The 20407-nt window shown below is 35.5% G+C and overlaps 1 protein-coding gene and 2 long non-coding RNA genes across 3 annotated transcripts in view; all 3 read left to right on the top strand.

The window, feature by feature from the left end:
- Nucleotides 1-4843: 4843 nt before the first annotated feature.
- LOC146325135 (uncharacterized) overlaps nucleotides 4844-20407 on the top strand; it is a 35887-nt gene continuing 20323 nt past the window's right edge. The window contains exon 1 of the long non-coding RNA XR_014770705.1: nucleotides 4844-4955. This is a non-coding gene — a long non-coding RNA (uncharacterized LOC146325135). The remainder of the gene's footprint in view (nucleotides 4956-20407) is intronic.
- LOC146325137 (deoxynucleoside triphosphate triphosphohydrolase SAMHD1-like) lies at nucleotides 5117-10534 on the top strand. Its single transcript, XM_084722022.1, has 10 exons — nucleotides 5117-5460; nucleotides 5685-5800; nucleotides 6665-6738; nucleotides 7587-7739; nucleotides 7838-7938; nucleotides 8116-8224; nucleotides 8307-8398; nucleotides 8491-8597; nucleotides 9546-9698; nucleotides 10527-10534. The coding sequence occupies exons 1-10, from the start codon at nucleotides 5234-5236 to the stop codon at nucleotides 10532-10534; spliced, it is 1140 nt and encodes a 379-aa protein (XP_084578148.1). The 5' UTR covers nucleotides 5117-5233.
- LOC146325136 (uncharacterized) lies at nucleotides 13301-17551 on the top strand. Its single transcript, XR_014770704.1, has 3 exons — nucleotides 13301-13460; nucleotides 16014-16075; nucleotides 17203-17551. It is a non-coding gene; the product is annotated as an uncharacterized LOC146325136 (long non-coding RNA).

The following is a 20407-nucleotide window of genomic DNA, read 5'->3' as shown; positions in this document are numbered from 1 at the left end:
AAACAAAAAAGCAGCAATACTTCAGAATTACGCTTGGAGTACTTGATGCCTGATGTGTTAAATTCAGGGCAACTTGTCTACTTGAGATTAAATTCACACTAAAAGTTTCTGCTCAGTATAATCAGAGTCATCTTTACATATTATCAGCTAAATAAATAAATATCACAGCTTTTTTCTGATCTTTTTGATTACAGTGTTAATAATCTCTATACTACAGAAATATACTGTTTTGATGAAGGACCTTGTCCCATGATTATATCATCTCAATGACGCATGTCAAGAACAACCACTTGGCCTCGTCAGATAAAAATTCTGATGTAATCTGCCATCGAGGCCTCTGAGGTTATCTGACCTTATAATAACTACAGTCAAACAAAGTGATATCTGTCTGCACAGAAAACATCTTAAAACCTCCATCTATGAACTCAAGACCAGAAAATCTTTGCTGACAAGACAAAGTAGTAACTGATGTCTTGCAGTTGATAAAAACACAACTATCATGTTCCCATTTTGGACAGGACAGAATATCACACATACTGTAACTTCTAGAGATACCTGGAACACCCAACAGCATCAAACTACCAATGACAATACTAGAGATGTCCAGCCTCGTCGGTTGAGATACAAATACTTCAAGATATACATATTAAAAAACTGGGACAGCTTCATCATCATCATCAGATGATTGGACAGTCCCTGTGTTTCCTCTATCAATGCTCATAGACAATGTTGAAATTTCCTTCCAGGTTTGGCACAAAAGTTATGACAAAAGAGAAATGAGGACTTAGTTAACATGTGGTGAAGCAGAGCTCATGTTGTATTGGTTCTCTGACTGTAAAGCAAACTGAGCCCTAAAGAACAACAGTGTCATCTTCTGGCCATTTGGTGTAGTTGTAGTTGTAGGTTTTCAAGGAGAGCAAGATTTAAGAAGTCCAGTCCAACACTTTATGAAGGCTCACAGTCATGTAGACGTCCCACTCTCCCCACTTGTCCTGTGGATAGATATGTGTGTCATATTAAAGACATATCATGTTAAAGTCCTCGGGTAACAAACTAATAGCCTATCTAACCAGGATTTCATGTTTTAAAAAACTTTAACTTCTGCAAATTAATTAATTCCAGTTTACACTTTGATATATCACAGCATATATCAAACTGCATCAACATGACAGTGTAAACGTAAAAATAAAACTCTGTGTGGAGGGTGTCAGACAGCTGCTTCAGGCTCTGCAGGAGGGCAGGAGTCAGAGAGACACTCAAGAGTTTGTTGAAAAAATCCTGCAGGTCAGCAAGGCAGTGCCTTTTTAAACCATCTTGTGTGAAGTTCATCGTCAGTCTACAGCAAAAGTAAAATGTAAATGAAGAAGAGTGCAGTATGAAATGAAGAAAAATGAGTTCAGTGATCACTCAGGAGTGCTGTCAGAAATTGTGTTAGAGGAACCAAATAATCACAAAGTATTGACACAGTCAAAGATGCGTCACAGTAGACTGTTTGAATGAATAAAGTTTGAATTTTGCTCTTTCTAAAAGCAGTCTGTGACCTGGATGGGATCTGCTAGGTGGTATTGTTGGAAACATTTGGGATGATATAAGTACACAACTTAATAAAATATGTAACATATGTTGAGCATTTTTAGACATTTTAATGCAGAAATGTTACATATTATAGCTTTAAACTCAGAGTAAGGCATTATGCTGATTCTTAGTCAAAGATAAACATAACAAAATTCATAATTCAGTTGATTACAATAATGACAAAACCTTTGAAAGCTCTGATTTCAAAGAACCATCGTTATACAGATTATATAACTATAACATTTGTCACTATGCTCAATCTCATGACTAACATGTTTATTCTCTCAACCTCACCTGTGAGCCTTCAGCCTCTCTTCTTCCATCTGCTCCAGGCTCTCTTTCAAAGTCTTTTTTAATAAACTCTCATTGCTCCAAAAATAATAATGCATCAAAATCAGTGTTGTTATCAATTATTGACTTAGTCAAGTTTCTAATAACCCTCATCACAAATATTTCACTTTGCATCTCATTTTTGGAAAATATTGCATATTTTATGTTTTTCTTGTTAAAAAAAAATCAGGGGTTCTTGTGACAAAGAAGGCATAAAAACATAAAAAAAAAAAATAAAAGAATAATTAAAAACTTTATATCTATGGTTAGGTCTGAAGTTGTTGGCCATTTGAATTTGGATTTGAATATCAGGTTTGCTATTTAAATCCAAATTCAAATGGCCACATTCGTCACATCATCTGATGGTGGAGACATTAAAGCCAGGTACTGTTCAGATTTACCAGGAAGAAACAAAGAGAAAAGATTTTTGAGAAGTGAAAGCACAAAAGTGTGCAATATATGGAGACAACAGGACTCATCTCCAAAGCAGCTTCATGTGTAAATAGTTTATTATATACATACATATATATATATATATATATATATATATATATATATATATATATATATATATATATATATATATATATATATATTAATTACAAAGTATTATCATCATCATCATCATCATCATTATGCAGCTCTGCTGGCTGAAGATCAAGATTATAGATCATAATTGTTTAATCCTTGCTTCTCTGGATCACAACAAACGCACAGACATGAACGCTACAACAGCTGTCATGCTGACTCATCTGATAAACACAATCTGACAGCCATGATCCTGTCCCGTGTTTTCTGTTTTGGATTTGTTTTAGTTTTGTTTTTATGCTCAGGGTTCTGCAGGAATAATAACACATCGTTGGCTTAAAGACTAACTTTATGGGTCTCAATGTTTGTTGTGTAATTTAATCGTTTTGTAAAGGCCAGTGGTTCAATTAATAACATGGGGAGATTTTGCTTTGTGCACCCAACAATCACCCCAGTCCTCCTTACGTTCTCAGTGCCCTCTTTACTTTTCATACAGTCACACTGTCTGTATTGGCACTCAATTTAATTCAGGCATTTTCTCCTGAACAAATTAGGCAATGTAGATTTGAGGTATATACATTTGGAGATTTTTGAGAATTTGCCATAGTCTATTTTTCATATGTGTTCTCATAGCATGCATAGCATTTCAAAGTCTAAAAGCTTGCTTTGGCAATATGTACAGTGTTACGTCATACAGCCATTTGAATTTGAATTTGACTTTCACTCTGAAGACAGTGGCCGATCTAATGGGTGTGGTGGAGACATAAATTGCAAAGTATTATTCAAACCCTGGAGGCGCTGGCTTACACCCAATGCAAAGCCATTGTGCTGGTGGCATAAGTGGATTTGTTGTCTTACACCAGCAAATGAACTTGCAACTGATCTGTGCAGCCATAGATGGGAGATGTAAATATGAGGGCAAACGAGGACGTGGCCTGGTGCATTTGCTATCTTGTGCTTGTTGCATTGGAGTACAAACTACTTGTGCTTTAGATCAGCTTAAACCTGGTCGAACCGTAAAGTCTGTGATGCAGTAGGTCTGAATGCACAAGATAGCACCTGCTGTGTTTGGCTGAGCTACACACACACACATCTCCACAATCACAAAACACCTTAATTTGTGTTAAATCTTTTCCCCACACAGGAGTGTGGATTAGTAATGTGTCATTTGAACATATTTTCTATTAGCAATGAAGTCTAAATATTGAAATTAAAAGAGTGCAGGTGTGTGTCTCATGTTTGTCTCACACACATCTCCACAATCACAAAACACCTTTCATTCACATCAAACACATATTTCAAGATTAGATATGCAAAAGATATCAGGTATTATTACCTTTTATCAAGTCTATGAAATGCTTTTTCTGAAATGCCCCTTTGAAGACTGTTATATTTTGGTTTATGAAATCTTGTTGTATTTTTCTGAGAATGTGTCTTAGTATTTGTGTGCCGAAATCTTTTGTTGATTTGTCTTGTGAAATTCTGATGTGTTTTCAGTTTTGATTTTTTGATATTTTTGTCATAGACTCAATCGCAAAAAATTTTAATATTAGATTTATACCAAAACACCAAACAACTGATCATATATATAAGTTCTTGAGAGTGGTGATGGTTGTAAAACACGTGGCATAACTTCATCAAATAAGGCCATTTGAATTTAAATTTGAATTTGAATTTGAATTTGAGGGCAGTAATGGGTGTGGTGGACACATAAATGCCAGGTGTTCAAACCCTTGTTGTCTTTTGTGCAGGTCTGACCTGAGCAGTTGTACAAACAACGTGGTATAAACATTATTTGTGTGTCTATCCTGATATATCTACTGCTTGACAGATCAACGTCTGTAAGACACAGATACGACCTCCGACAGCTTCAAAAAAGCAAAAGAAGACTTTTCTCAATGGCGCTGCGCTTTAACTTTGAGCAATGGACTGTGGAGGAAACATGTCAGTACCTTGAAAAAGAAGGACTTGGACAATGGGCACATAAATTTAAAGGTTGGTTTTCTGGCTTGTTAAATTAAATTTATGTTCTTTTTTATCTCATTGTTGGATTTATTAAATTAACCAGTTGAGACTTTTCCTATGCTGTGGTGAGAAAGCTACATTAATATCAAGATTACTTGTCAGAATAAATACATGTATTAACTTCTTCCTCTTTTACCCAGAGCATAAAATCACAGGTGACTGGCTGCGAGGTCTCACATTTGCCAAGCTGAGGGGGATGAGCATAAAGTGAGTGTCTCCCTTTGTTAAACCAGGATGTCTAAAAATGATAATAATCCTGGATAGCATGAATCACATATAAAGAATATTCCTCTGAAGTTGTAGCACTAATTTGATGCAACAATAACCACCTGACTGGATGTGTTTTGGTTTTCACTCTTCATTTTTATCTCTTCAACTCATTTCCTTCTATGCTGATCTGCATTTTATTTTCTCTTTTATTTCTTTTTTCCAGGCAACTTGATGACTGTAAGAAAATCCGGCTCTGTATCAGGAAGCTGTGGCAGATCCCAGGCAAGGTAATATATCATGTACCTAATTGTACATCACAATATATTTCAAGACAGGAGAGATGAGAGAGACTAAATACGGGAAAGATAAAGAGGTTATAGAACAAACAGCTAAGAAAAGTCTCAGAAGCCAGAATCAGTGACTGAACCTGCATATAATAAAGACTGTGCAAGTCTACTTTATTGTTGAGGTTACAAGCAGAGACATGAGAGAAAAAATAAAACTGACGAACACTGCAGTGTAAAATAAAGAAAGATGATGTTGTGGATCCCTCAGAGAACTGAAGATGGTTTTAATTGGTACTCTTTTGGGTAATAACTGGACTGGGTTTCTGTTCTCTGTCTTCTGCCAGGTGTTCAATGATCCCATCCACGGACATATTGAGTTACACCCACTTCTCATCAAAATCATTGACACACCAGAGTTCCAGAGGCTACGATACATCAAGCAGCTTGGAGGGGGCTACTTTGTTTACCCTGGAGCGTCCCACAACCGCTTTGAGCACTCAATTGGGTTTGTTCACATGTTTTCAGATAGATGCAGCTGTGTGCCTTCAGTGAATCACAATCTAACTTGAGCAAAGATCAGTTTGCAGTAAAGCACTTAATCAAAAAAAAGGGAATAAACATACATATTCCTGAGTATAATTTTGAAAAAACGTTTCAGTTTTCCAGCAAGATACTCACAATAATTGAGTGATGAATTTTTGTTGTTGTGTTCTGTATGTCGTGGTGAAGAGTGGCACATTTAGCAGGGGAGCTTGTAAAATCTCTGAGAGCTCGGCAGCCAGAACTTGGCATCACTCACAGAGACGTCCTTTGTGTGCAGATCGCTGGTCTTTGTCATAACCTGGGTGAGTGATACACACCATTTCACTTTTACATCTTAAATGCTAATTACTGGGTGTCATTATTATTAAAGACTGGTCTCTAATGAAAGCATACAATATGAGAAGAGTGCATTCAGTGGAGTGCAGATCCCCACCAACAGCTGGTGAAACACCTACTGCAAAGCAACCAGCAGCTGTGCTCTCAAGATTAGGTTTGCTGATCACACACACATGTAAGTGATCGCATACGATCCATGCTTGCACCTGATGGGGATAATAAACTATTGTGTGCACTGGTTCACATGCTCACATAATAATTCCTGTTCTTAACAAATCTGTTATTTCAGTGTTGAGCTACTGCCAATTCGCCTCAAAAGTTCATGCAGATCTATCAGATTAAATCCCTAAAAGAAGTGTTGAATTTCACTGAGGTTCGCTTAACACTGAACATAAAATGGTTAAGTGGAAAGCTCAGGATATGCTTGAAAAGATCTAGCTAGTATGACATGTTGTCTGACCACCTCAGAAGGCAAAAGTGTTTGTAGCTGTTCCAAACAACCAACATTGAAGACAAGCTTTAAAAGTCATTCTTTAGAGAGTGGAAAGATGTGTTAATTGCTTGAATATACAATAATGATTCCTAATTTTCGTGTATTTCTTGTCTTGTCTTTCCTGTAAGACCTTCATCGTGTTGCACCCATTTTACACAAAAGTGACTCCATCATTCACTGATTCAATAACAATAAAAGACACCCAATGCTTTCCTCTATTTTCAGCAGTAAATCAAGATTTTGGACATTTACTGGTACAGTCTGTTTAAGTCCTTTATTTTGTTGCGCAGTTCAAAATCATCATTAAGTTAACTGATGTTCATTTCTCTATATCCAGGACACGGGCCATTTTCCCATCTGTTTGATAGAATATTCATCCCTGAAGCACGTCCAGCACGAAAGGACTGGAAGGTATGAAATGATTATTATTGTTGTCCATGATGTACAACATAATAAAGTTTTACACATTATTCTTATTCTCATTATTATTATTATTATTGTTGTTATTCTTCTTCTTCTTCTTCTTCTTCTTCTTATTATTATTATTATTATTATTATTATTATTAGTAGTAGTAGTAGTAGTAGTAGTAGTATCGTTATTATTATTATTGTTGTTGTTGTTGTTGTTGTTACATTACTATGGTGATGACTTCAGACAGAGACATTAAAATAAAAAATCCAATCCTAATCCTACCTTTTTCTTTTTCTTTTTTGCTGATCCAAAAAGTGATACTATCTGAACCGTGAGTTTTGTGATCTGTTGCACCCTACCAATAAAACATCAGACTTCTTTTATCACTTCAGCTGCTTCCACACTTTGGAGAACACAACATGTAGTCAGTCACAAGATGCATGGTTGATAATTATCAATATGTACCGATATGATACATCATTACTGTGATAGACTCCTCAGCTATAATCACCTCGCCTACACACCAACATCCTTAGAGGAAGAGTTGCAGAGGTTAGAAACTTGGTGTAGGGGAGCTGGGCGAAGCAGGCCGTATGCAGTACAAGACAAACTGTCATTTTGTAAGTTATGACCATGTCGTCTAGTAAACTCAAGCAATACAACGAACATTCAAATTCTGTGTATCCTTTTTTTTGAAGAGGGGGGCGTTTGTTGAAAAAAGTTTGTAGATAGACAGGAATTGGGCAAAACATACAGCAATCTGTCATGTTTTGGCAAAGATAAGCTCTTTCTTCTTGAGCAGTGAGTCATTATATATACATTGAATTCAAGTCTGTGTATCTTGCAGCATGAAATTGCCTCTTGTGACATATTTGACCTCCTGGTCAAAAAGCTGGAGTCGGAGATGAAACAGCATGGCCTGAAGCTGCCAGAGGACCAGATCTTCATCAAGGAGATGATTGCAGGACCTCTGGACAGTAACACAACTCCAGCTCACAAAGTACAGTCACTTCTGTCAGTCATGTGAATTGTGTGAAATTAGTTAGTATCAACATGTAGCTAATGTCTAATGTCACTGTTGTACTGTGATCTCTGCAGTGGCCATATAAAGGTCGGCCAAAAGACAAGTCCTTCCTCTATGAAATCGTGGCCAACAAAATAACTGGCATTGATGTTGACAAGTTTGACTACTTTGCCAGGTGGGAACAGATACAGTGGAATAATTCACTTTTTGATGCTGACTGATGAACTACTATGTATTATTTCTCATGAACAATGAACAATCCTGATTATTTTAACAACATGCAGCACTCTACAGGGTGCTCGGATTAGTTTATTGTTAACAGACCTATTTTCTTCACTCCGTCTCTCCTCAGGGACTGCCACCACCTGGGCATCAAGAACAACTTTGACCACTGCCGCTTCCTAAAGTTTGCCAGAGTGTGTGAGGTGGACGGGCTGAAGCACATCTGCGTTAGAGACAAGGTGCCAACAATGTTGTATTCCTGCTTTTATCATATTTTAAACAGATTAATTTTGACTTAACTGTAGGCAATACTCTCAACAGGAGGAGGATAATATGACTGAAATGTTCCACACAAGGTACTTCCTCTACAAAAGAGCCTATCAGCACAAAGTGAACAAGATCATAGAGACTATGTGAGTATCATGTTGATACTCAAATATACTCTGATGTCTGATGTAACTTAAATGTTCTTAAAAGTGATGATATGTTGGGAATAATTATCCAGGATCAAAGATGCCTTTTTAAAAGCAGATGAGCACATCAAGATAGGAGGGAGGAGGCGCAAACTCTCTGAAGCCATAGACGACATGGAGGTCTACACCAAGCTGACAGGTCTGTAGAGAAACCACTGTGTTCTGTTACCTCATGTTTGAAGAACATTAACGGCTAGTTTACACCACATGCAGCACTGCAGTGATATGTATGCAGCAAGTCTGATACAGCACGTCAAGCTGCATGTCATTTTACACTGACTCCATTCAGAGCCCGCAGAAGCAGGTCTGGTTCAGTCTTTCTTCATCCTTGTTTCAACTGAATTAACTCAACTATGACTTGACAATAAACAGGATGTACTGTGAGTAGGACGCACATGGTTGTAGGGGTGTTTGTGGGTGGTTGCTAAGCAGCATGAACGGGGGACAACCTGAGGAAAGAATCCCAAAGACCTGGCTGAAAAAAGGTGAATGATATCACATCTAATTTGAATGAGTGAACAACAATTACATATTTTCAAATTTAACCAGTAGCTCCTTAAAATACATAAGGATACATAATCATTTTTATTGTCAGTCAGGAAACACACAGGAAACTCACATATGACTAATAAAATAGATAATGTGTAGAAAATCATTTTAAAGCAAATGCATTTGCATCTGCTGTAAATACACACAATCTCCTAGCATTCAAATGAACATGTTTTGGCTGCTGCAGATGCTGCGCAGTAGATTTACAGCAGTTGTGCTGCATATGTGCTGCATGTGGTGTAAAATGGCTGTAAGACACAGAGGAGTGAGCAGGATAAATGTTCTGTCAGGCTGCTGTCAGAGTCACATTAACAACAATATAAAGCTGTTATTATTATTCAACCATAAATCCAGCTTTACTTATCCACTTTAACACTTCAGTTGCAACAATAGGTGGGTTTCCATCCACCTGTTTTTATGCACATTTTTAATTTGCATATAAAATAATTAAAGTGGAAACACTGACTTGAGTGGAGAATGTGGTGTATCAGTAAAATTACATCTTTGGTTTGTTCGACTCTATTTCTCTGTTCTGTAGATCACGTGTTTGAACAAATACTCAACACTTCTTCCACGGGGGAGGATGAGAAGAAAGATAAAGACCTGGAGGATGCAAGGAAAATCCTGAACAGGATCATGTCTCGAGACCTCTACAGGTTTCTGGGTGAAACGCAGCACCCTGTCAATGTGTGTACTAATGTCTTTGTATTTATGTGCTGCGTTTAGTTAGGCTTTTATCAATACTACTTCTCAGATTGATGCATCTCATCCTTTCAGTTCTTTATCAATACACTTGCTGGTTTTTTCATTTTAGTTCTAATCATCGCTTTTTTAAAAATATGTTGAAACGTGAACTTGAAACATACTAAATGCACAACAGGATTCAAATTTATTTATATTTTAAAAAGAACTAAATGTTTCTAAAGCAACAACGGTAATATTTACAACAGCAAAGTCAATTTATACAGTTGTAAACTCAATAATATCTCACTTTGTAACATTTTCACTAATAGCCGGGCTCACTTTTACAATTGAAAGCTCATGCACACCTTTAGTTTCTCGTAGACAAGTGGGAAGGGGGAAAATCCATGGGCAAAAGAAAGGAGGACTCCTGCACACTGTCCTTTACTTGCAATAGGCTTTATTAGGATACAGTGTGTCGGTCCTGAGAACTTTATCAGATAAAACCTGGTTTAACCAGATGAACACTGTATCCTAATATTTGCAAATAAAAGACAGTGTGTAGGAGCCCTTTTGTCTTTTGCTATTAGCCGGTCTACCATGCTGTGCTTGTGTTAAATTCACAGTTCAGCCAAAAATGAAATACAGTCATTATCTGCTCAAACTCATGCTGATTGAAGGTCAGGTTTATTTTTTCAGTCCACAAAACACTGCCAGAGTTTCACGGAAAAACAGTGTTGCAGACTCTCCCATTCAATTGAAATGAATTGACCAGCTTTCCAACACACATACAAAAAAAATGGTCATAAATTCATGTGTCATAATTCTCTGATTCCAGCCTCTTAAAGCCTCTGTAAAAACATATCTACTCAAGTCTTCTAACCATGTAATTTAGGGTCTGTACATGAGCATATAAGAATTATTAGAAATCAGATTGAATCCAAATTTGAAATATTGTCATCTAAGTTTTTACACTTTCCTGTCTTGGTTTTAAATTGGGCATGATTGTGCTTGAGATTTATTGTGAAAATGACACAATTAATTCCACAAACCTCACTTTTGTGGTGAGAAAAACTCTGTTTCAGTGTGGACAGAGAGCCAAAGCCAAGAAACAATTATCAGTTTTTACATTTAATATGGACATAATCTTACTGTGTTATCAAGATGGAATAAACAAACTTGTCCCTCCCACGTCTCAATCTTTCCTCTTCCTCCCTAAGGATATTTCTGCTTGTACAGGGGCGGGGCGCGCCAACAGGCAAACCAGGCATTTGCCTGGGGCCCCGGCTTTTAGGGGGCCCCCGCTAGCCAGCAGCTGCATGCGGTGCGGCGCTTTGCACGTATCGGGTGGGGGCCCCATAAATTTCTTGCTTGGGGCCCCCAAGGACCCTTGCCCCGCCACTGTGCTTGTAAAGCAGAACTGGCTCAAGAGTTCAATCTGGATGCAGAGGACTTTGAAGTCATAGTAAGTTATAAGTCTAATTACTTTAACTTTACTTTTATTAAAATATTGATCTTGATTACCATTTTATTTATTTTATTTACCTACCTCCAGTGTGACACTGACTAATTTTACTTGTCAATATGATCAACTTTATCTTTCAGTTCATTACCATGGACTATGGAAATGAAGACAAGGACCCCATCGATAACTTGTATTTTTACAGCAAGAATGACTATACCAAGGCATTCAAAAGAAAGGTCAGTACTAAATATATAACAGCAAAAATTTCTTTTTTTTCAACATCTTTTTATTTCCAAAGAGTGTACCGTATGCCAGCACCAATATGTAATCATGCAATCCTAACAAAGTACACTGATTTTCTGCATGTCCCTCATCCCTTCCCTCCAACCCCACACACCCAAACAAACTAAACAGAACCAACAAACAAATAAGTCTTAAAGCTGTGCAGAACTAAACAAAACATTTAAAAATATATATAAATAAATAAAATATACACAAATTTCTAAGAAAAAAAGTAAAAAAAAAAAAAAAAAAGCAGTGGCCAATTTAATGGTAATAATAGCTTCATGATCCATAATCCACAATACACATATAAAGGCTCACAGCCATGGAGTCCAAATTAGAGAACGCCCCCTTCTTGAAAAGTAAGAAAGTAATGGAGACCAAAGTTCTTGAAATATATGACCCCGATTATTTTTTTCCAGTTTTTCTAATGGTAGCAATTGTGATAACTGGTCCTGGAACAGCTGAAAGGAAGGAGGTGATTCATTTTTCCAAAATAAAAGTATATATTTCTTCACAAAGTATGTTATGATCATTAATATTCTGCATCTTTTGGAATCTATCATTAAGTAAATACAAACAAAGATTATTAAATTAAAAACAATTAAATTCTATTTTAAGGACTGATTTAGTGAATGAATGAACTGAATTCCAAAAACTTTTCAACAAAAGACATTGCCAAAACATATGTATAAATGTTCCTTCAGCCATTCTGCATGTTGGGCAGTTAGGTGTATTGTCCTTGGAGATTTTATGCATTTTTATGGGGGTGAGGTAAAATTTATGGATGAATTTAAAGTTACTTTCCTTGATGTTGTTGCTTGTAAATGGGAAATGTATTCTTTCACAGATGTTTGACCAAGTATTTTCATCTAATCCCATCCCCAGATCTTTTTCCCAAATCTTTAATAGGACTGGGAAAAATGATTGAGCTTCATTGGCAATAACCTTATAAAATTCAATAATCTTACCTTTAATTGTAGTGGAGGATAGTACTATCTCCTGTACTTCAGATAATCCATAACTTAGTTCATTTCCTTTGATAAGTAAATGCACAATATTTCGAATTTGTAAATATTTGAAAAGGTCCGTATTGGGAATACCATATTCAGTTTTTAAATTAATGAATGCTTTTAACTGTATATCTTTATAAAACAAGTCTTGAATTTTTTTATACCAAAATTTGACCATTTACCTGTATTAACTGATTTCAAATGTTTACTCAGATCAGGCTTCTGATGGATGGAAGAATAGATGGAGACATAATTAGTGATACCAAGTTTCCTCCTACAATTTTTCCAAGCTAGAAGTGTGTTAGATACAGTGAAACACTGAGCCATGTTTTATATCTTATTAAAACTGTTTATAAATATAAGAGAGTCCAAAGGTAAGGGACTGAAAAAAATGGCTTCCTTTTGGACCCACAGTGAGTCTTGACACCAAATTTCACAATTGGGCTGACCAGAAATAAAACTGGAGATTGGGGAGACCTACACCCCCCAGAGGCTCTGGTTTCATAAGAGTCAGTATACTGATTTTTGTTTTTTTATTATGCCAAATAAATTTGGAAATGTGTTTGTTCAGAGATTTAAAAATGATGCAGATAAATAACATGGCAACATTTGGAAAAGAAAATTAAGTCTTGGGAGAATATTAATTCTAACGACATTTATTCTCCCTAACAGAGATAATGCCAACGAAAACCATTTGCAAATATCCAATTTGATCTTTTCTATAACAAGGCTATAATTTTCTTTGAATAAACTAATAAAAATTTCAATTATAATTTTAATTTCCTTGCACAGGCTGTTTGTTCCTTGTTTGTCTTATCAGACATCTTATGTTATGTCATTATTTTCATATTTATGCTGCTATCAGCGTTGTCAGGAGTCCGGGATTCGCCCAACGTGCTTCTCTGAGAAGATCACCTGGTTTTACTGTAAGAAGACTGAAGGCAGGAATCTGGACGAGGACGATAAACGCTTTGAGCAGTGGTGCAGGAGGAGGGGCTTTCCAGAGTATCAGGTAATAAGCTATTATAATACAATAATAAGCAATTACATATAGTACATCTTGTCAGAGCTCCAGGATTTGACTGCAGGTCCCAAACCCCAAAATGATCACAAAGTACACAAATCCTCACAAGTCAGTTTATCACAATAGGTACAGATTAATTTCCTGTTGATCAACTAATCATTTCAGCTCCAATGCAGTCAAGTGTCCTACTTCAGTAATGCATTTGTCACTCTGCACTGCTCAATAATGATGCTGTCTGTACACTGTAAAAAAAAAAAAAAAAAAAAGGTAAATGACTGACATGGCTGCCAAACAAAAAACATAAAAGTAAAGTAAAATGTCCTAATTCAAATTAAGTGCAAATACATTACATTTACAGAAATTTTCATTAAGAGTTCTGCAGAAAAATACCATTATTTTACAGACTTTTCCTAAATTATTACGATCAAACACTTTCAATAAAGTGACAATGCTAAGAGTTCTGCAGAAAAATACCATTATTTTACAGACTTTTCCTAAATTATTACGATCAAACACTTTCAATTAAGTGACAATGCTAAGAGTTCTGCAGAAAAATACCATTTAACACCTTCAATAAACCTTAAATACCACCTTTAAAAAACGGTCAAATGACTGGCAGCAACGGCCGCCAAACAAAAACTGTAATATTAAAGTAAAATATCCGAATTAAACTGAATACATACATAAGAAGTTTAGAATAGATACATCTAAAGATTTTCACTGTTTCAGTTAAACTTGGGTGGGAAACTTAATTACAAAAAAAGTACACACCACTATTAATTCTAAAACTCTTATTTAATGTATTCAGGTGTAAATTTACAATATCAAATATTTATTCAAAAACAGTTCTTCAGAGGTCCTCAGGTGTCAATCTTGTCTGTTAGCATTACTATCATGATGAAGTCATAATTTCACCTCTGAAACAGGTGGAGAGCTGTTGAACTGAGAGGGTTGTGGTCTGCTGTTTTTAGCTTGTATTTTCCAGTTCTGTTTTATATTGTTTTCCACAATATTGTCCTGACACCTGGGAGCTCTGTAAACTTTAGTTCAGGTAATATTTGTGGACAAGCAATACAGTCTTTTCATTTAGTAACTATACAGTGTATTATTAAGTAAAATCAAAACATACCACAAAAGGTCAATGAAGACAGGAGTGACAGTGCAACATAGCAGATAAAGAAGAATCATCCTTCAAATTGTCAGTAATCAACTGGATCTTTTATGTATCTGGAGGGAAAATGGAAAAAAGGGCACAATAAGATTCACTGAACAGTCCTTACCTTACTGTAGGATTTCATTTTTTTTTACCATTTCTTTAAACAACCTTAAGGGAATGTTTCACTTTAAATGAAAATCCACTGAACTAGTAATGACAAATGTAGATTCAGGCAGTTTGTACTCAAGACCAAATTGCCAAAACCAGAAGCCAACCCAACTCCAGTGTAGTTGAAGGGAAAATCTGTAAGACAAAAAAAACAAAACAAATCAAAGTAAAGGTTTTTTACCCAGAAAATTTTATGGGAATGACCAGCCAATTTATATTACTGTGTACACCCATTGCATCACAATACTGCAGGCCAGTATGATGAAAAAGTCATAGAAGGAATTCATGAGATACTGTGCATTTTTTGTATTTGAAAGGAGATGTTTAACACTTGTTTGATTTGGCATCACTGGACAGCTGTGTCAGGATGGGTGGCCTTAAAGGGATAGTTCCATTTTTTGTAAAGAGGGGTTGTATGAGGTGCAGTAGATTTGGGTCAGGATGCTCCAAGTTTAGAGAAGCAGAGAAATATCAGCACGGAAGCTAAGCAATACTGCTGTGGATGGGGTCAGCAACAAAACATATTTTAGCCACCTAAAAAATCGATATCAGTTGATGGGGTTTAACAATGCATTGTAATACAATACATTGTGATATACAAAATGTGACAGTATGCATTGTTGAAAAAAAATGTATTGTGATATCAGCTCTTTTATTACTTCTTAAAGGAATAGTTCACGCAAAAATGAAAATTCAGTCATTATCTACTCACCTCATGCTAATGCATGCACCATCTGTACTGGTGTGTGGGGAACCTGCACGCATGCAGCTTGTAGCTCGCACGTTCTCCACACACACCAGCTCAGAAGGTGCACACACGCAACAAGCTTGTAGCTCTGTATAACTGTGAAGATTTAGGCTAATAACATAGCAACAATGCATTGTTAAATTGTTACAATGCATTGTTAAAATAGAGTACACTTCAACTGATATTGATGCTTTCTAAGTGGCTAAAATCCATCCAATCCAAAATCCATTACTGTCTTTATGTCAGGGTAACATAAATACTCACTGGCACTGACAAACAATTTTAACCACAGGCAATGCAAAACACTACTCATCAGCTTCACACAAAGCATTCTCATTATGATTGATCTGAACTTGCTTTTATGAAACAAATCCAGTCTCTGTATGCCTTGCCTGTGTTTGCCTACCTGTCCCAATGTTTAAATCTGCACACCACTATCTGGTTCTTCAGCCTTCTCTTGATCTCACAGGCGATGCACTGCTGTGGGTTCTCTGGTGTGTGAAGAACAGTTTGGACACAGTGAAGAATACGGTAAATTGACTGTACATATATAGCACTTTTCTAGTCTTATCAACCACTCAAAGCCCTCTACAATACATAATAATAACAATAATAATAATGAATGAAGGCCTGAAGTGAAGTTGTTGAAATTACCAAGCCACCAATATGCAGCAAGTCCCCAGGTAGTGCATTTCAGCAGACGCTGCATTTGCCCTTTTGCAAAGACTGGCAGGACAGGGACAGGTTAGGTCATCTATGTTCTACTAATTTCTCAACTAGTTAAGCAACACCAAATGAGAGATGAGAATGGTAGCAATGATAAGCACAGTCATTCAATATCTTAGACTGACCAGGATTTTTTTAATGAGGCAAATAGTATGATTTATATAAATACCTAGAAAATATTCACATCATGTAGCTAACCTAAGGGTTTGATAATGTTATGGTCTTTAAGTTATGGACATGAAACCACAAGCATTACCTTTGGTTATTAACTTAACATTACAGAAAATAAGAGGGAAATGTTTTTCTTACTTGATGTTCCAGTATAAGAATTATGTGTGAAGTTCAATTCATGTTAATCGATGAAATAGATCCCGCCTGACTCTTCCATTGTGTAAGTATTCCAGTTTTTTGTTAGTTCTTTTGTTCTCCGTTGACATCCCACAACTCAAATTAGCTCAAAATAAGAATATGGCGAGCAGATGTAAATTACTCCAGGTAGATTACTAGTGGACCACCAAGTCGCACTGATGCGGTGCCCACACACCCATTGAAACCAATAGCAGTTGTCTCAGCGTGGTATTGAAAATATGATTTCAAGAAAACAAATTAAATGTGTATTTCATTTTATTTGTTGACTGTTATATTTAATTAATTGGCTAAATGTTTTTTTCATTGCTGTGTATGAATAAAATGTAACAAAGAAAAATAATAATAATAATAATAATAATAATAATAAATTAGCAGAATGATACTGGATAGAGCCAGACCTTTCTCCATTGCTGTGGATAGGTCTTCACAGGTCTCTCTGGAGAAATTTTAAAGCATGTTGCTGCTCTAAAGAACTTAAAGATCACCATTCTTACATATACTTCTTCCTGCCTGGACTATTGCAATGCAATGTTTTCTGACTTTTCTCATTTTACGTTTATCAGATTCTTCAGCATGTATGTACTTCTACTCACTGTGACATCACTGATTGGCTGGCCAGAGGTGCAACATGCCTGAAAGTTTCAACCTCAAGAGCATAGCAGCTTTGGGTATACACTCTTTATTTTTATTTTTTAATTGTGTCATGTTTGATGTAATGAATAAAGTTTGCTAAATTTGTTTACGGAATTAGTTTGAATGTTAAAGTACACATATATAAAACTAATAAGATTTACCTTCAATTTACAGTAAAAAAAAAAACATTCGATTGTTAGTATGGACATAAACCCTTATATAACGAGCTACATATTTAATTACAGATAATTATTGTCATTTTACATAAATTTGACTGTAATTTAATTTAATTTTTCCATAAAAAAATGAGAAGTAAACATAGTTTGTCATTATTGGCATAATACAGGATGAGTAACACCAGAGTTGGTCACTGGGGAAAATGTCCAAAACAATGACTCTGAAGTTTTGGAAGATAAAGATTTAAACTGAAAAAGGAAAGCAAACACTCCCTGTCAATCACTGGTTCACTATGGTTGAAAATGAATGCATATTCAGGGCATGTACTCAGGTTTTTAGAGGCCCGTTCAATATTATACACAGATCTACATCATAACCAGCTTCATTTTAGCCTCCTGTCTGTCTCATTTTAAACTGAATTACTGTTTAACTCCATGTTGGTACCCAAAGCACATATTATCTAATTGTCTTTGTGTATTCTCTATGTATTCCTTATGATCAGGACAGGCTGTAAAGCACAGCCAACGTGTGTAATGCAGTCAACAGTTAATTTGTGGTTTAGGGATTTCAGATATTTAGTGGTGTTTTGGTTTGATGTTGTGTGTTGTTGTGTGAATTCATCCAGAAATCTGATTAGATATTCTTTTGATTTTGAGTGATGTTTTATTAGAAGTCATTTGTGGTGGTGGTTCCAACTGGGTTATTTTTTATTGTGTCTAGCTTTTAAGAAGCACTTCATATTTTATCTATCCATGAGAAATAAGAATATCATAGTTTGTGATCTTGATCCTGTATATCTCAACTTGTTTTTTTCTCAGTGTAACCATTCATATGAAGTTGGATACAACAAACTTTCGTTGTGTTTTGATCATTGTGTGAAAATGTATTATATTCTTATATGTAATGGGGCTATAAAGGGAAACCTCACAGAGGTTATTAGAACCTTTCAACTTTATTCCTATTGATACGGGCTGATAACAGATTTTGCTCTATTTTAAATAAAGCTCTTTCTCTCTTTGTCGAGTGTCTTCGTGAAGTTGAACAAAAACTCTAACAGAGGAAATCAGACTCTTTTTCAGCTGTGACCAAAGAATGCAGAGGCAATTATAACAATTCTGAAAATAGTTGAACTTGATTTTTTATAATGTACACAAAAAATAGTGTCGTAATCTTGTGTGATATAGATAATATATTGTTGCACCTGTTATAGTCGAGTGTGTGTCAAGTATTTTGTGCACAGACTGTAAAAAAAAATCTCTCAGGACTTTGGGGGTATTCAAACCCAAAGTGTTCAGTAATTTACAAATATATAAGGCACAATAAAATAAGTAATAACTCATATAAATAAAGACAAACAAAATGTATGTTATACAAAATGTATAACTTTAAACTTGTATTGAGAGTCTCAGTACAGTGGCTTCATAAGGCTCTTCTTCAAATTCAACTGGAACTATAAATTCAAGTCGAGTCAAAAAGTAAACTTACTTGGTTAAGTTCAGACACCAAAATTTTCAGGATGTGAAGTTCACAATTAACATTGACAACATTTTTAAAAACTGGAGAGGAAAAAGAAAAAAGATGTGTTTTGTTTCCTTCTTTGTCTTCATGAAGATGTTTGAAGAAGTTGTTTTAGGGTTTGGGAAACTATGATGGGCATTTTCACTATTATTGATGAAACAGTTACTACATTCATGATAAATCACAATGAAATCCCCAATGATTAGTATTAACATCTCAAATTTTAATTATCATTAAAACTATGATGAATTACCATGCTTTGAAAAACTCACATTCAACACTGTCCAGCATTAAGAAAAGTTCACAACAGTCTCCCAGACACAGACACAGCAGCAACATGGATTTGTTTTGCATCAGTGAAAACACTGACATCACAAATAACATGTCAAATCTTGGCAAAATGATTTCAATGTGTGCATCAGTATTTTTTAAACATTTTCAGCACATTTTAATAATACCACGATAATAATGATTAAGTATGTCACTATAATCATGAAATTTTGAAATTGTTTCATCTCTCTTTCATATTTTACAGACCAAACTAAACTTGCAATGATGAGTCACTCAGCTGATTACTTGTCAACTATTACGCTAATTGCCAACTATTTTGATAATCAATTAATCATGTTGAGTTTTTAAGAAAATAAATCCAAATTCTCTGATTTCAGCTTCCCAAATGTAAGTATTAGTTTCTTTACTCCTCTGTGGCAGTAAACTGGATATCTTTGGACTGTGGACGAAACAAGACATTTGAGGACATCACCCTGGGCTTTGGGAAACAGTGATCAACATTTATTACTATTTTCAGGTATTTTATTGAACGAAAAAGTAATTGATTCATTGAGAAAACTTTCAACCGATTGATCGATAATGAAAATAATCATTAGTTGCAGCAAATAAGACCAAACAATCAGGATAATCGAGAAAATAATCAAAGATGAATCAATGAAGAAATAACCACAACATAGTCCTATCAGTCTCCTCCCATCATCAAGGTCACAGATTCAATCTAATCTAATCAGAACAGGAACATTTTGAACAGGCACTGCACTATTTAAAAGAGAGGTGAATATATTTTCCACACAAGAGATTCTAGAAAAAAAGACCATGGAAAAAATAAATCAAAACAGGGGTGACAATAACATATATGGACTATAAATAAAAGTACACTACAGTCAAAATTACTCTCACAGAATGACTCATTTGACAAACTCTCATTCAGAATGACAGAGTAGGGTTGATTGGGGTTGTTTCATGTATATTAATGTAAGGAATTGATATTGAAATGAAATGTGATTTACTATATAATATTGAAAGACAGGTTTGTAAAAAGTGGGATATATTAGTATGCAGTTTTGTGGGTACATGTGTAATGTATGGGTAGTATGTCTAAATTTATATAAGCACTTATTTATATACCTGTGGATAGATATATATGCT

This window comes from Lutjanus erythropterus, chromosome 6 (genome assembly GCF_056507025.1).
Source record: "Lutjanus erythropterus isolate fLutEry1 chromosome 6, fLutEry1.hap2, whole genome shotgun sequence".
In the NCBI taxonomy this organism is placed as follows: domain Eukaryota; kingdom Metazoa; phylum Chordata; class Actinopteri; order Lutjaniformes; family Lutjanidae; genus Lutjanus; species Lutjanus erythropterus.
The sequence above is the reverse complement of the archived record's forward strand: the minus strand, read 5'-3'. Positions and strand labels throughout refer to the sequence as shown.

What these genes read in the sequence shown, in the direction of transcription:
- LOC146325137 (XM_084722022.1), top strand. Translation starts at nt 5,234, where the DNA reads ATGGTTTTAATTGGTACTCTTTTGGGTAATAACTGGACTGGGTTTCTG. An exon ending in AAGTTTGACTACTTTGCCAG is followed by an intron (nt 7,939 to 8,115) that starts GTGGGAACAGAT and finishes GTCTCTCCTCAG; the next exon opens with GGACTGCCACCACCTGGGCA. An exon ending in GGTCTACACCAAGCTGACAG is followed by an intron (nt 8,598 to 9,545) that starts GTCTGTAGAGAA and finishes TCTGTTCTGTAG; the next exon opens with ATCACGTGTTTGAACAAATA.